Below are 16144 nucleotides of genomic sequence, written 5' to 3'. Positions count from 1 at the left end.
TAATGTATCACTTTCTCCCTTGCCAATATTATAAGTATTTCTCTACAGTACCTGTCTTTAGAACCATAATTTTTAAGGGTCACAAACCATTCCATTTGTGGATACACCCTAATTACGTGTTAGGAATTTAAGTTCCAATTCTATGCTACAAATGAGCCTGTAGTAACATGCCAGGTCCAGCGCTTCTACGATTTTTTAAATGTAAACACCAGTGACCAGGAAACTAAGGGCTTGGCCAGAAGCAATTTCTGCTTTTGTATAACTGCGTTTTATGTTAAAAATAGGTGCGATTTTTACATTTTTTAAGGGCATAATTTGTTACTGTAGTTAACAATGATTTATTAAAGTGATTCTCCTCTCTTTCAGTCAGTTTCTAATAATACTGATATTCTAGGACAATTTACGTATTTATCTTTTAGATTCAATGGTCCCTTGCCCAAGTATTCCAATTTGGGCAGTTTCAGGGTCAACAGCTAGATTATTTCCTTAGTACAAATTCTGAAGAACAGAATTCTTGGGTCAATGGATGTGACCATTTTTATCATTTCGATTCATCTTTGATGACAATGATTATTATTTGAGATTTCTGGCTAGTTTTGAAGGCAACAAAAGGTCTGTCATTCTGATTCACTTTTTTCCCCCCCCGGACTACTAATCATTTTTAAAAGCAGAATCATTTTCTTATTTACTTTGCCAGAAATACCATTTTTTCTTTTATGAATCAGCTATTTCTGTCCTACGCCTCCAAATGAAGGGATTGTGGCATTATGACATTTTGGGTTAACTACATCTCTGACTTCTTCTCTTCAGATAGATATTCAAGAGTTAATTTTTCTTTTTTCAAGAAAAGCAGTATTTGATTGTTAGCACAGTTATAACCCAGAGTGATTCCAACCCAAAACTTGTCAGTTGTGTCATATCTGAAAGAGAGCAGTTGCATTTTTTATCACATTATTGGATTCTACTATTTTTTGTTTCTCCTACAGAACCGAACCAAACCCCTAACTTACTGAAATGGTATGTGCCAACATGCAGAGCCAGGGTCGCTCCTCTGCCCAGATACACACAATTCTGCCCCATCTCATATTCTAAGTTCTGATTCCAAATTCATACCTTACTAATCATGAAAATCAACATTATATGTAAAACAGAGCCTTTCTGTGGCTTACCTTGTCCATATCTATTAATGTGACAGGAATGTTTCTTCCAACTACCACCATCACTGTGCGACCACAGTTATCAACACCTGTGAACAGGAAATGTGATCAGCGCCCAGAGACTTTATTCTAAGACTGGACTCTGATGTTATAAAAATATTCTACACAAATATAAAAGATTGAAAATCAAGAACTTACATTTTTTACATTTTATCTTCAGATGTCTTTTACTATGTGGAAAATAATCCTTTTTTTTTTTTTAGCTTCATTAAATTTTGATGACTACCCTTACTAAGTAAGATAAGTTTTCTTACAGGTTTTAAATCAGGGACAGCCAAAGGTACGGCTGCAGGGCAGAGACCTTTTATACATAGCTTTTTGCTTAAGTTCACTATGATTTTTAATAACATTAGTGATCCAGGAAAAACTACTTGGAACTCAACTCTGAAAATTAACAAGTACTGTCTGAAAAAGAAATTTAATGCGGTAAGGAGCGGAAATCTGAGAAATTTCACCATCTCCATCATATGTTTATGTAAGGTTTGAATTTTGTACAGCAAGTGGAAGGCATTTTTAAAAGCAGAAAAAAATGTTCAAAGGTAAGAAAAAGGGTATTAAGAAGAGGTAAGAAAAAGGATATTAAGAAGAAACAAAGTTGACCAATGTAGAACTGTAAGATGAAAATCTGTAAGTTGATGTGTTTTTACAATCTTGACAATGAGCAAAAACTATCCCCATTAGTATAAAAATTACTTTTTTCACAGATTAAAAAAAAATCAGAGAAAAATGAAGTTTTTAACAGCATGCGAGAGAAGGTCCTTAATTAGTGAAAGTTACTTTGTCCTTAAGCTCACCTGTTTGGTATAAGGCTTTTAGAGAAGCAATATCAGATAGATCCTCAGATCTTGCTTGACATAACCAGCGATTGTAACTAGAGAAATAAAGGACATAATTATTAAAATAACCCCTTGTAAATTAAATTTACAAATGGAATCTGTTTTTATCTTTCCCTAAAGAATGGGATTTTATTATAAAGTGCAAGGAATTAAGGAGGTCATTATACTATGCAGAAACTCTACTAATGTGTTATTGATAATACAAATGAGTTACCGAGTAACTGAGAAAGGATGGTGTTCATACTAAACAATTTAAAAAAATCCTTTATGATAAAGTGAAGACTATTCATATAAATGGCAAAGATACCAAGTACTCAATTTAAGTTTTCAAATACTGTTATTTTCCTTTACTAACAAACATGCAAATAGAGAATCTTAAAACAAAAGCAGTTATCTAAAATAGTTGTTCACTCATCCAACAACAACTTGGTATTGAGAATCCTAGAGTGAACAGATACGGTCAGTGCCCTCAAGGAGCTTACTTTTCATAAGAAAATGTTTTCATAATGTTTCATAGTTCATAAATGTTTTCATAAGAAAATGTTCAACATATTATGTGGAACCACAAAGGAACTAGGTAATTTTATGCAGGAAGTCCAGGCCTATTTAATGATTGGTTAATCAAACCAGTTGCCCCAATAATGCATATAGCAGATCCTAGGGACTGCAGCCTGGCTTTAGCCAAGGGCATTAAAACTAGAAGAGACATTAAAGATCTCAAAGAGGGCAAATGACCTGTAAAAGGTTGAGCTTATCTTAGTTACGAGCCAATTATTGGTGGAGCTGAATTTGAAACTGTACTCAGATCTCCAGATTTCTGAAAAGGTTAGTATTTTTTCTACTATTTCATACCGCTTTCTTAAAATTCAAAAATTCATTTGCGAAAAAAGCTTTCAAGGCACTGAAATGCATGAAAAACAACTTTTTTCCCCAAAGATTTTATTTATTTGACAGAGAGAGATCACAAGTAGGCAGAGGGGCAGGCAGGGGGTGGGGGGGAAGCAGGCTCTCTGCTGAGCAGAGAGCCCAATGAGATGCAGGGCTCAATCCCAGGACCCTGAGATCACAACCTGAGCCACTGAGCCACCAAGGCACCCTGAAAAGCAACTTTTAAAGCATCTAGGTCACATAGGGCAACATCCCATAACATAAGGAAAACTAAACCAGGAGGGGGTGACTTGGTTTCTAATCCTATCACTTTCTGTGCAACCTCAGTAGGTAAACCTGTTTCACCTCTATGGACTTGCTTCCTCATCTGCCAAGTGGTGCTTATGCAGAACACTTTTCACCTATAAAGCACAAATACACAGCTAAGGATATTTAATAGGAAGCCTATTACATTTGGATTGTAATCAACAATGCCTGCTAGTGTCACAGAAATTGCAATTGCCTATAAAAAAAAAAATACTTGGTATCACATAGTTCCACAGTTTTCCTTTTTAAATGTGGAAACTTGGGGAACCTGGGTGGCTCAGTCTGTTAAGAGTCTGACTCTTGATTTCAGCTAAGACCATGATCTCAGGGTCATGAGATCAAGACCCAAGTTGGGCTCCATGCTGGGCGTGGAGCCTACTAAAGATTTTCTCTCTCTCCCCTTTGCCCTTTGTCCTCTGCCCCTTATCCCCTTCCTTTAAAAAAAAAAAAAAATTAATAAATAAAAGGAAACTTGCCTACCTATGTAAATTGAAAAACCAAAGAGAAATAGCTTTAAATTTTGGTTTAAGACAAGAGAAGACCTATGTTTATGGTAGTTCTCCTTATCCATATGTTCTGTTCCTATTTTTACATGGAGTCACTTCCTTGGTTATTCACACTAAATTCCCAATCGTACTGTTTTCTAATTGTCTTATGATTAAGTCATCTTCACAACAAGACTGAACAGAATGCATCTTAAGTGGCTTATAAGCATCATTGGTCCTAGCACAAATCATGCAACAGGAATTCAGTAAATGTTGGTTAATTTCTATACTTCATTCTTGGATTCATTAGCTCATTTCTCAACAATGTACGGTGTTCATGCCAGGGCCTGCAACATAGTAGGGACTCAGATCTTTGTTTAATGAAATAGTAAACATGAATATTATTCAAGATATTTTGGGGGGCATCTGAGAATGATAGCAAAAGGTCCTTGGCTTCAAAGAGTTTAAAGTTGAACATATCAGATAGACATAAAGAATTAACTCTGTGATAAGACACAATGAAACAAGCAATCCAGCAGAGGTCTAAATATTCTATCACTATGCCAAGGGGAGGAGAGGAGGGCAGAGTGAGGGGGAGTGGAGTGGAGGCAAGGTCCAGACATGTGGAATTAACTGCTCCCCCTTCTTTGCACCATAAAGATTAGCACAAGGCTTCACCCACTTACAGCCAGTGTTTGCTTCTGCTCTTAGACAACAAAGAGGGAATGCATCTTATTTGTCTCTATATGTTCAGACAATCTCCAGGGTTACTCCTGATGCTGAATAACAATGTGTTCAAAGAACTCTGAAAAATTCTTTTTTCAAACTGGAATTCAGGTGCACAAAACAGAATTAACTTTGGTTCAAAACACTCTCATCATGGGTACACACATGGTTTTCTTTAAAAAACTGATCATCTAGGGGCACCTGGGTGGCTTAGTCAGTTAAGCACCTGACTCTTGATTTCTACTCAGGTCATGAGATTGAGTCCCAGTCTGGCTCTGCCCTCGGTGGGGAGTTGGCTTGAGAGACCTTCTCTCCCTCTGCCCCTCCCCCTACTCTTGGGCATACTCCCTCTCTCTCTAAAATCAATCAATCAATCAATCAATCAATCTTCAAAATGTTTTAAAAAACGGTTATCTAATTAGTTATTTTTAATGAAATAATAAGCATTCTGAAACCTACAACCCCAAACAAAAGGTAGCACCCAGCAATAATCTACCTCTAATCCCATGATCATTCCCCTTTGATTCTAGCCCCTGCCCCCATAACCATTCTCTAGAATCGCCCATCCATCATTTTCTTGCTTCCTTTTCATATCCTTTTGGTTCATCTGATGTACTCCTAAAAAACTTTTTGAAAAAAGCTTATTATACTGTATGCAATCTTTTGGGTCTGACTTGTTAGATTTACTAGACTGCTAGCACTGGGTGGCAATGCTGTTCATTCACTTTGCCAACTACATGATGTATCTGTACCATATGGAAACTAGAGTTTTTTTAATCCACTCTCTTACTTACCAGTACTTGGAACTCTTCCCAGGTTTTTGCTCCTGTGCATACTGCTACAAACAACTTATTGTTATTGATCAACTTATTGATCACTGAACATGATACATATTTCCTGGTATATGTGTGCATGATTTCTCTTGGGTAGATACACATGAGTTGAAGTGCCAGGTTATAGGTATATTCAGTTTTAGGAAATAAGACCAGATCTCTTTTCCAAAGTGGTGTACCCATTTATACTTCTACAAGCAGTGAATATGAGATCCTGTGAATCCATGTCCTTCTCAACACTTGGTATTAGCAGAGATTTTAACTTCTGCCAGTCAGGTCTGTAATGGTATCTCATTTCTTTGGTCACTAGTGATGTTGGGATCCCGTTCATGTTCAATGGACATGTTTCCCTCTTTTGTGAGATGCCTATTCATACTGTTTATTTTCTATAGGCCTATTTGTTCTTTTCTTACTTGTAGGAATTCATGGTATATTCTTGATAGTAATCATTTGCTAGTTATATTTACTTTGAGTACTCCCATTCTATACTTTGCTTTTCACTTTCCTTAAGATTCATTGCCCCACTTGCCAGTGCTCTTAATTTTAATATAATCAAAGCTATTTTTTCTTTTATAGTCAATGCTTTTTATATCTTGTTTAAGAAACCTGTCCTTTCTCCAAGGTATAAAAGATACTAGCCTACAGCTTCTTCCATAAGTTTAAATTAAAAAAAAAAATTAAGTTCTTAATCTATTTAAAATTGACTGTAGTCCACCGGTGTGAACTATGAAATACCATCAACTCTAAAATGTTTTGAACCTTGATCTGTGATTAACAACTCGAGATCCTAGAATAGATTTTGGTTGGCAAAACCAACATCTATACAAGCATGTTCATGGGGAAAAGGCTTATAGCTTACATGAGAATTTTAAAGGCTTTATGATTCAAGAAAGGTTTAGTATCATTGCTGAGACACTGGTGCTGCTCCAGATTCTAAGGACTGAAATGAAGTCCAGGGCAGCAACTCAACACTGACAGCTTCATCTGGTATCTTCTTTATTAAGTCTCCTCCATTCCCTCTAGGATCATGTAAGCTTGATTTGATAATCTAGTCAATTTTATTTTCTTTTAAATAAGTATTTGGGAGGAGGGAATAAAAGCAAAAAATTCCTCAGCCAGTAGAGAAAAAATGCTTCATTTCCCTCATCTAGTCAGAAAATATTTTAGAATTTCCATTATATCTCTTATAAACTGCACCTCATTTTTTGCTGTTGTTTCTGCATTTTATTTCAATAAAGATATATAAGCTTTTATCCCAATCCAACAAACAAAAGCTAAAAAAAGGAAAACATCAACTCAAAATAGTTTCTTGTTTTCTTAGAGCTTATTCCAAATAAACAGATTTCTATTACTTGTTGGGTAAACTAATAATGATAGGTAAACAGTCACACAAATTATGGCAAATTGGCAGCAAAGGTGGCCACTACAGAGATCTGAAGGCAGAAATACTACATAGTTTCTCAACAGGCTGCAATCAACTAAGGTTGGTTGCTGTCCTCATAAAACTAGTTAAAGGCAATCTCTTCCAGTTAATCAATTACTGTCCACATGCATAGTCACAGGTTGAATGATGAAGAAAATTTACCCTAAAAACTCTTAAAAGACTAATGACTAACCTATTTGTGTACAACCAACAGCCTGGGTTTTGGAGTCAACACAAGTTTTTCCTGGCCTTAGGCAACTGCCCCACCCTGACTTAGGACCCTTGTTGTATACTTACTGCAGCTTATAACTTAAATAAGTTATTCATATAATAATTAGTTTAACATTCTTCTCCTCTGCAAGATTCTAAGCTCCACGAGGGCTGGGGCTGTTCTGTTTTGCACGTCACTTTAGTATGCTTTCAGCATGACACCTGGCACACTGATAAGGGCTCAATAAATACCTAATAATGAAGGAGATAAAGTTTTTATTGTGGGAAATGACTCAAGAGTTGTAGGCAACTGGTCTTAAGCTGACTGAGGAAAACTAATGAAAAAGTTACTGTTAAAAGAATTTTTTAAGAGTTTTAAATCTCTATCTTTGAAAAAGAATATTGCTTCCTAATTTTTGTAGTAAGCCAACTTCTTCCTTATGATATACCCAAATTGGTGTCACAGTTGGATAGAAAACCTAGAAATATTAATAAAGAACCAGACAACATGCTAATTTTTTGGGGGGGGAATTACCACACAGAGAGAATGATGTGGTAAGGCAGTGCCACGAAAGCAATGATCTAACCCTATGTAGCCAATCCATGGGAACTTTAGTTCTATTAATGATGGAAGAATTGAAAGCTTTCAAAAAAATGCTGCTAACGGAAGATCTACTTCCTCAGATTTAGAAAATGTGTGTGTGTGTATATATACATACATATATGTATATATATCTCTCTCTCACTTGCTTAATTTGATCAATTAACACAGTTAACAGAAACCAGACTCATTACATGTAAAAAGCCTTATTTAGAAAAAATAAAATTAATAAATTAAAAAAAAAAAAACCCACAGCCTGCAATCTTAAACATTCAGCACATGACAGAGTATGCAAACAGATGACTCGTAGCTCAGTTATACCATAAACTCCGAAACAAGTAGTCATCAGTTCTCAAACTTTCTGGTCTCAGGGCCCTTTTATGTTTATGTCAGTTATACCTACCAATATTCACCATATTAGAAATAAAAACAGAAATTTTAAACGTAATTATTTGTAAATCTCAAAACAATAAAAAGCTTTTTTATGTGAACAAAAATAACTTCTATGACAAAAATTGTGTTTAGGGAAAAGAGTTAACCTTCTTTAATGTCTTTGCAAATCTCTAAGTTCTGCTGGATTCTCACGTCTGCTTCTGCATTTAATCTGCTGCAATGTGACATCGTAAGTAGCCTCGGAAAACTCCACCAAACACTGTGGGAATGAGAAGGAAAAGGGCAAATGTGTCCGAGTAGCGTTATAAAACTAGTTGTGGTCTCACAGGCTCCCTATAAAAGGGTCCCTGGTTCCCTGACCACACTTTTGAGCTGCTACTATTCTGAAGTATTCTGCAGTATAGCTATGAGACACCTCATCTTTAATCATCACAGGCACTGAACACTTACATGGGAAATGTGAAAACCTTTTGATTCAGACGTAGCTTATTACTCAAGAGAACTGTGAGAGAGAGGCACCTAGCCCATTTCTTAGTTCAGGCTCTGGGAGCTACAGGCTGTGCTCTTCTGTCAGTTGGCAACTATGTACTGACTACATGAGCACACAGCCTGACCACCCTTCAGAACACACCCCTGACATCTGAAGGTGGTGTGGCTCACTCATTAACTTTAAAACAGAAGGACTACCTTATTTATCTCAGTATATTTCAGTACCTAGAATATTATCTTGTACAGAGTAAATATCCAATGTTTCCTGAACTGAATGGAAACTACTGACTGCATAACAAATATGAATCTCAAGATCAAGGCCTTCTACTAGGACAGTACTTTCCATGCTGTGTTCATATTCCTTCCTAGAACCTATACCTTTGCTCAGGACTCCTTTTCAAAAAGGTGTGAATAGATTTATTTAAATACTGCCTTGAACTAGTCATTATTAAGTAAAACAAATGTCCTCATTAAAGAGAGAAAGAGACAATGACAAGCCTCCAGTCTAACAAACTTCAAAATTTCCAGATTATCTGTAACTCTCATGGAGAAATGGGAAAGATATGAGGGGTGTGTGAATGTGTAAGAGAGAAAAAGAGAGAAGAAGAGGTTGGCTGATTGGAGAAAAGTGGTAACAGTGCAGTTCTTTGTAATATGAACACAAAAAATCTCTAGTCCTTTGCCAACTTGTCTGAAGCCGGTTTGTTTAAGTGGGCTGAAGAAGGTGGTAGAGAAGGGAGATGTGCCACAACAGCCATTTTGAAGGCTCTTTCTCAGTGAACTGGAACTCTGGGCAAGCCAGTCTAGGAGATTACTTACCCCATGTAAAGGAGACACACTAGATCAGTATTTAAACACAAAAGAATCGCTTAAGAAACTTTAGAAGATTTCTGAGCCTCTTCCACAGAGATTCTGATTCATGAAGTTTGGTGTGGGGCATACACATTTTTAGTAAGCAGCCCTGGTGATTCTAATGCTTACAGACTGCATACTCCACTTTGGAAAAACTGTTATCAGATGATCACCAAAACTCCTTTCAACTATAAGGTACTGGTGACCAGTGGTTCTCAAAGTGTGGTCCACTTTTTTAGGGGGTTTGCAAGGTCAAAACTGTTTTGACAGTTTCACAATGACACTGAAACATCATGTGCCCTTTTCACTGCGTTGACATTTGCACCAGTGGTGCAAAAGCATTGTTAAGTAGACTACTAGTGCTCTAGAATGAATCAGGGCGGAGGAACCAGATTCAATACTAGCAGTCACTGTACTTCACTGCCAAAATTCTCACAGGAAAAAAAAAAAAAAAAAAGAAAAGAAAAAAGAAAGAAAGATAAAGAAAAAATCCAGTTTAAAAATGTCTTTGATGAGGAGGTATAAAATTAATTTTATTAGATCAACCCTTGGAACACATCTTTTTAAGATTAATGTATCATAAAATGGGAAGAGCACATAAAGTAATTCTGCATACTGAAATATGAGGTTGTCTTGAAGAAAGGCACTGTATGACTTGTAAGCTAAACTCTATTGCTTTTTTTCATGGAACACTGTTTTTCTTCAAATAATGACTGGCAGACAAACTGTGGTTATTCAACATGAGTATTTACCTTTTCTCAAAATGAATAAAGTGACCCTATCATTTCAAGAAAAACAGCCAACGGTATTTCTTGCCAGTGATAAAACTTGAGCTTTAAAATATACATATATTTTTGGAAAATTTGTATGCATCCCCAGAAGCTTACAGTTCCTAATACTTAAAGACTTTTCTGATGAGATCAGTGGCAATATTAACAAATGTAATTTTTTGATATCATATAATGAAATGTATCAGTATCTAGGAGATCTGAAAAATTCAGTGAATCAGTATTTTCCAAAAGACAATCCATCATGTTATAATTCATGCTGTAAATTCCTATTAGAAAACCCATTCAAAGAGCAGGATAGAACAAACATTTTAATATAACAGAACATAAAAATTCACAGATATGCTTTAAGATTCCATATTATAACTAAGCTTTAAGAAACTACCACTTACCGATTTATGTTATAATATCAAAGAAGATCATAAGTTATTTGAAAGGCTATTAACATATTCCTCCCCTTTCAAATTATATATCTAAATGAGGTTAGATTTTCTTTATATACTTCACCCAAGATAACTTATTCCAACAGTTTGAACACTGATATGAGAATCCAGCTGTCTTCTATTAAGCCAAACATTTAAACACACTGGCAAAAATGTAAGACAGTGAGTGCCTTATCTTCTCACTCATTTTTTAAAAGAGTTATTTTTAAAAAAACATGATGGGTTATTTTTAAATGAATTAATAAACAATTTCTCATATGATAAATATTGGTAGGTACAAACCATGTAAACAAAAGCTCTCTGGCATCCTCAACAACAAAGACTAAATTGTGTGAGAACCACTGCCTTTGATTAGAAAAAGGTATCCTGACCTAACAGTACAAGAATCACAATGTGAAAAAGTTTCAAAATATATACAGATGCCAAAGTCCCAGTCATGTGAGGGAGAGCCCCCTCACTGTATTTAGGGAAAAATGTTTGTCAGATGATTCTTACACATGCCAAGTTAAAAAACCACTAAAACTATTACTTGATGGTGACTGCCTTTGCAAAAGCTAGTCATTGCTGCCACCTAGTGGCAAATTTGCTGTCAATTCTAAATATAAAATCAAAATAACATGAAGACCAGAAACTCACAGAGACACAGCATTCTATCTAATTCTGTGAGGAATTCCAGAGGCCATCTAGTCCACTCCCAGTTTATGGATAGAGACTTAAAACAACCACACATCACTGCAATATACTGTGATAAATTCTAATGCTATGCTTTGGTTAAGTATAGGGTATGAAAAAGAAATAGAGGAGGAGGCACCTGTTCCAGATTTCTCTTCTGTCTATCCTGGCTTATCTCCAGGGAGTTAAATTTTCAGAAGAAAGTACTTTTAAGGTGAAACCTGGAGAATGGGCAGGAATTAAAGGATGAGGGTATTCCAATCAAAAGGAATGGCAAGTACCAAAGCTAAAAGGTAAAACAGACAATGATTTACTCAGTTCCCAGAACAGCAGTGACCAACCTCAAGAATTTGCTAAGTACCAGGTGCTCACAACAACCCTATGTTAACCTTTCAACTAACCCCACAAGATAATGCTGATATGAAATGTTTAGAGTTTATCATTTTTCTTTCCTTTAAAAGTTTCTGAAAAGCAGCTAGCTTTCCAAGGACTGTTAATCCTTGGAAAAGCTTACCCAGAAGTACATAACCTGCTTTCCTTTATGCTTTAAAAAGGACTTATTCAGAATTGCTTTAGAAAGCACCATAAGATACCTAGGAATATACCTAACCAAAGAGGGAAAGGATCTGTACTTTGAAAACTATAGAACACTTACAAAAGAAATTGAGGAAGACACAAAGAAATGGAAAAACATTCCATGCTCAAGGACTGGAAGAACAAATACTGTTACAATGTCTATGCTAGGGGCAACTGGGTGGCTCAGTGGGTTAAGCTTCTGCCTTCGGCGTAGGTCATGATTTCAGGGTCCCGGGATGGTGCCCTGCATTGGGCTCTCTGCTCAGCAGGGAGCCTGCTTCCCCGGGCCCCCTTGCCTACTTGTGATCTCTCTCTCTGTCAAATAAATAAATAAAATCCTTTTTTTTTTGTCAGAGAGAGTGAGCACAGGCAGACAGAGTGGCAGGCAGAGGCAGAGGGAGAAGCAGGCTCTCCGCTGAGCAGGGAGCCCAATGTGGGACTTGATCCCAGGACTTCGGGATCATGACGTCAGCTGAAGGCAGCCGCTTAACCAACTGAGCCACCCAGGCGTCCCATAAATAAAATCTTTAAAAAGAAAAAAAAAAAAAGTCTATCCTATGCAAAGCAATCTATACATTCAATGGAATCCCTATGAAAATACCATCAACACTTTTCAACAGAGCTGGAACAAACAATCCTAAAATTTGTATGGAACCAGAAAAGACCCTGAATAGCCAGAGGAATGTTGAAAAAGGAAACCAAAGTTGGCAGCATCACAGTTACAGACTTCAAGCTCTATTTCAAAGCTGTAACCATCAAGACAGTATGGTACTGGCACAAAAACAGACACATAGATCAATGGAACAGAATAGAGAGCCCAGAAATTGACCTTCAACTCTGTGGTCAACTAATCTTCAACAAAGTAGGAAAGAATATCCAATGGAAAAAGAGTCTCTTCAACAAATGGTGTTGGGAAAATTGGACAGCTACATGCAGAACAATGAAACTGGACCATTTTCTTACACCACACATAAAAATACGCTCAAAATGGATGAAAGGTCTAAATGTGAGACAGAAATCCATCAAAATCCTAGAGGAGAACACAGGCAGAAATCTCTCTGAACCCTGCCGCACCAACTTCTTGCTAGACACATCTCCAAAGGCAAGGGAAACAAAAGCAAAAATGAATTATTGGGATTTCATCAAGATAAAAAGGTTCTGCAGGGGCGCATGGGTGGCTCAATCGTTAAGCTTCTGCCTTTGGCTCAAGTCACCATCCTGGTCCTGGGATTGAACCCCACGTTGGGCTCCTTGCTCAGCAGGAGCCTGCTTCTCCCTCTCCTCCCTGCTTGTGCTCTCTCTTACTATCTTACTACCAATGTCTCTCCCTCTCTCTCAAATTAAATAAAATGTTTAAAAAAAAAAAACAAAAACAAAGGCTTTGCACAGCAGGGGAAACAGTCAACAAAACTAAAAGACAATCTACAAAATGGGAGAAGATATTTGCAAATGTCTTATCAGATAAAGGGCTAGTATCCAAGATCTATAAAGAACTTATCAAACTCAACACCAAAAGAACAAATAATCCAATCAAGAAATGGGCAGAAAACATGAACAGACATTTCTCCAAAGAACATATCCAAATGGCCACCAGACACATGAAAAAATGGTCAACTTCATTCAGCATTAGGGAAATACAAATCAAAACCACAATGAGAGACCACCTCACACCAGTCAGAATGGCTAAAATTAACAAGCCAGGAAAGCACAGACGTTGGTGAGAATGCGGAGAAAGGGGAACCCTCCTACAGTTTATGGGAAGGCAAGCTGGTACAGCCACTCTAGAAAACAGCATGGAGGTTCCTGAAAAGGTTGAAAAATAGAGCTACCCTATGACCCAGCAACTGCACTACTAGGTATTTATCCCAGAGATACGAATGTAGTGATCCAAAGAGGCACCTGCACCCCAATGTTTATAGCAGCACTGTCCACAATAGCCAAACTATGGAAGGAACCCAGACGTCCATCGACAGATGAATGGATAAAGATGCAGAATATATATACAATGGAATATTACTCAGCTAGCCAAAAAAAGAAAAAAAAAAAAATCTTGGGGCACCTGGCTCAGTCGATTAAGCATCTGCCTTCGGCTCAGGTCATGATCCTAGGGTCCTGGGATCAAGCCCCACACTGGGCTCCCTGCTCAGTGGGGAGCCTGCTTTTCCCTCTCCTGCTTCCCCTGTTTGTGCTCTCTGTCAAATAACTAACTAAATAAATAAAATCTTAAAAAAAAAATCTTGCCACGTGCAACAACATGGATGGGAACTAGAACGTATTATGCTAAGTGAAATAAGTCAATAAGAGAAAGAGAATTATCACATGATTTCACTCAAATGGGGAATTTAAGAAACAAAACAGAGGAGCATAGGGAAAGAGACGGAAAAATAAAACAAGACGAAATCAGAGAGGGAGGCAAACCATAAGAGACCCTTAATCATAGGAAACAAACTGAGGGGCTGCGAGAGGGGAGGGAGGTCATGGGATGGGATAAGAGCTTGATGGACATTAAGGGAGCACAGGATGTAATGAGCACTGGATGTTATATAAAACTGATGAATTACTAACCGCTATCTCTGAAGCTAATATTATACTACATGTTAATTAATTGAATTGAAACTAAAAAAGAAAAACAGAAAACATGAAAGAAATGGAATGGCTTTATAAGGTCCTTGGGATAAATTGGGGAGAAGTAAAGGGCTTTTAAATTGAACAAAACTGTAGATTATGTTTTAATTACAAATATAGAAAAGTATAAACTTCACAACTCTGCTTTCCCTTTTCCTGTTCTACTTTAAGAACCTAACTTCACCCAGAGGCACAAAAATTACTGCAGGAAGATCAGGAGCTCTGAAATCAGATGTGCATCTGAACACTGGCTTCACCACAAATTAACTGTGACAACTGATAAAATTAACTTTGAATTTCTGCATCTACAAAAAGGGGTTGATATCTTCCTCAGCAGATTGTCATGAAGAACAGATGAGAACACATTATATGTAGAACATTTAGCAGATGTAGGCTCCTTGCTTATTTCTCCTGTCCTTCCATGTCTATCAGTACAAAGGGGTTTGCCTTACTTTCTTTGATGCTGCTTCTGCAGGGCTGCCTCTGATAACTGTCCCTGAAGGATCAGTCGTCTTTGCTTGTCAATATCTCCTTCCATTCGAGCAAAAGCATGAGAGCCGATGAAAGAGAGGTCAACTCCCAAGCCTTCAGCTTCCTCTTCTTGGGTGTCTATAACAAAAATACTATCAACAGAGAGCTTATGACAAAACCTGACAGTAAACGCTACAGATTGTGAATGATGCAACAGGGAAGACTGTGACATAATAAAAAAAACTGGGGTTGAGGCTATTTTTTTAAGAATCAAACTGAAATCAGATTTAGGCATTTGAACAATTGAAGTAATGCAAGAAACCACCTGTCCTTGTGTGACAGAAGTTTTAGGAATACATGAAATCAAATCAAGATGACCTGGGTATAGCCTTAAGAAGGAAAGAGCAGAATGTAATGATATGCAAAAAGATAGAATTAGTTACACTGTATGTAGGTTTAAAGAAGGGTTACAGCACTGCATCTAACAGAAGAGAAATATAAAGAACAAATGTTTGGGGTCATTTATCTCTACTAAAGGAGGGAGCACATGATAAATTGATTCAAAAACTGGAGTCCTTTTGTCAGATAATTCTCAAAGGGAGATGACTGGACCAGGGCTGTAGGGTACGATCCACATTCACTACGATATATCTTCACTCTAATTTAGCATCCTCATTTTCTATACCTGTCATGCCTGCATAATCATCTGGCTCATATGAGTTCTAGTTCTCACTACAAATTAATAGATCAACTTTCTAATGTATTCAGATGATCATTTTATGTTTGGCTAGAAGTCAGTACTTTGGGAATGGGTCATCTGTCTCTTACTGGGTTCCCCACTTTACTTGATTGCTATCTCAACAGGGTCCTGCATACAACTATGAACTTCATGAGGGTGCAAATGTTGTTATATCCACCTCTGAATCTCTACTCCTAAGAGACTTGATACTTTGTGTGTGGGTGGGGGTAGGTGTATAAATATATGTATTTTAACTTAAAAGACTAATTTTTAACAAGATTAAGACTCTAAAAATATCCAAGTGGGGCTCCCCAAAGGTAGACCGAACTTTCTCCATAATTACTGATGGTGTGTTTTATCAGTTCCTGATAAAAGAGGGAAATTAAGAACAGCAGAACTCACCTTCTGGGGCACCAGGTTTTTCACATATTCTAATCTGTCGTTCAGGTACCACAGGCTCCCCTTCTGCATTTCCAATATCTGCAGGTAGATATGGCAATGATCGGTATTCCTCCTTTAGTGACCTTGGGAAGTACAGAGGTAGCAGCTTTTGGTAAGTAGCCTGTGTCAG

The 16144-nt window shown here is 37.1% G+C and overlaps 1 protein-coding gene across 4 annotated transcripts in view; it reads right to left on the bottom strand.

Moving 5' to 3' along the window:
• GDAP2 (ganglioside induced differentiation associated protein 2) overlaps positions 1 to 16144 on the bottom strand; it is a 68670-nt gene that overhangs the window by 18264 nt on the left and 34262 nt on the right. For all 4 annotated transcript variants that reach the window (XM_032360616.1, XM_032360617.1, XM_032360618.1 and 1 more), the window contains 4 exons: positions 15976 to 16135; positions 14816 to 14972; positions 2012 to 2088; positions 1170 to 1246 (listed from right to left, as the gene is read on the bottom strand). In XM_032360616.1, coding sequence (XP_032216507.1) covers positions 1170 to 1246; positions 2012 to 2088; positions 14816 to 14972; positions 15976 to 16135 — 471 coding nt within the window. The remainder of the gene's footprint in view (positions 1 to 1169; positions 1247 to 2011; positions 2089 to 14815; positions 14973 to 15975; positions 16136 to 16144) is intronic.

Source organism: Mustela erminea, chromosome 10, assembly GCF_009829155.1.
Source record: "Mustela erminea isolate mMusErm1 chromosome 10, mMusErm1.Pri, whole genome shotgun sequence".
Lineage (NCBI taxonomy): Eukaryota > Metazoa > Chordata > Mammalia > Carnivora > Mustelidae > Mustela > Mustela erminea.
Note: the sequence above shows the minus strand (reverse complement) of the source record. Positions and strands in the feature narration are given on the sequence as shown.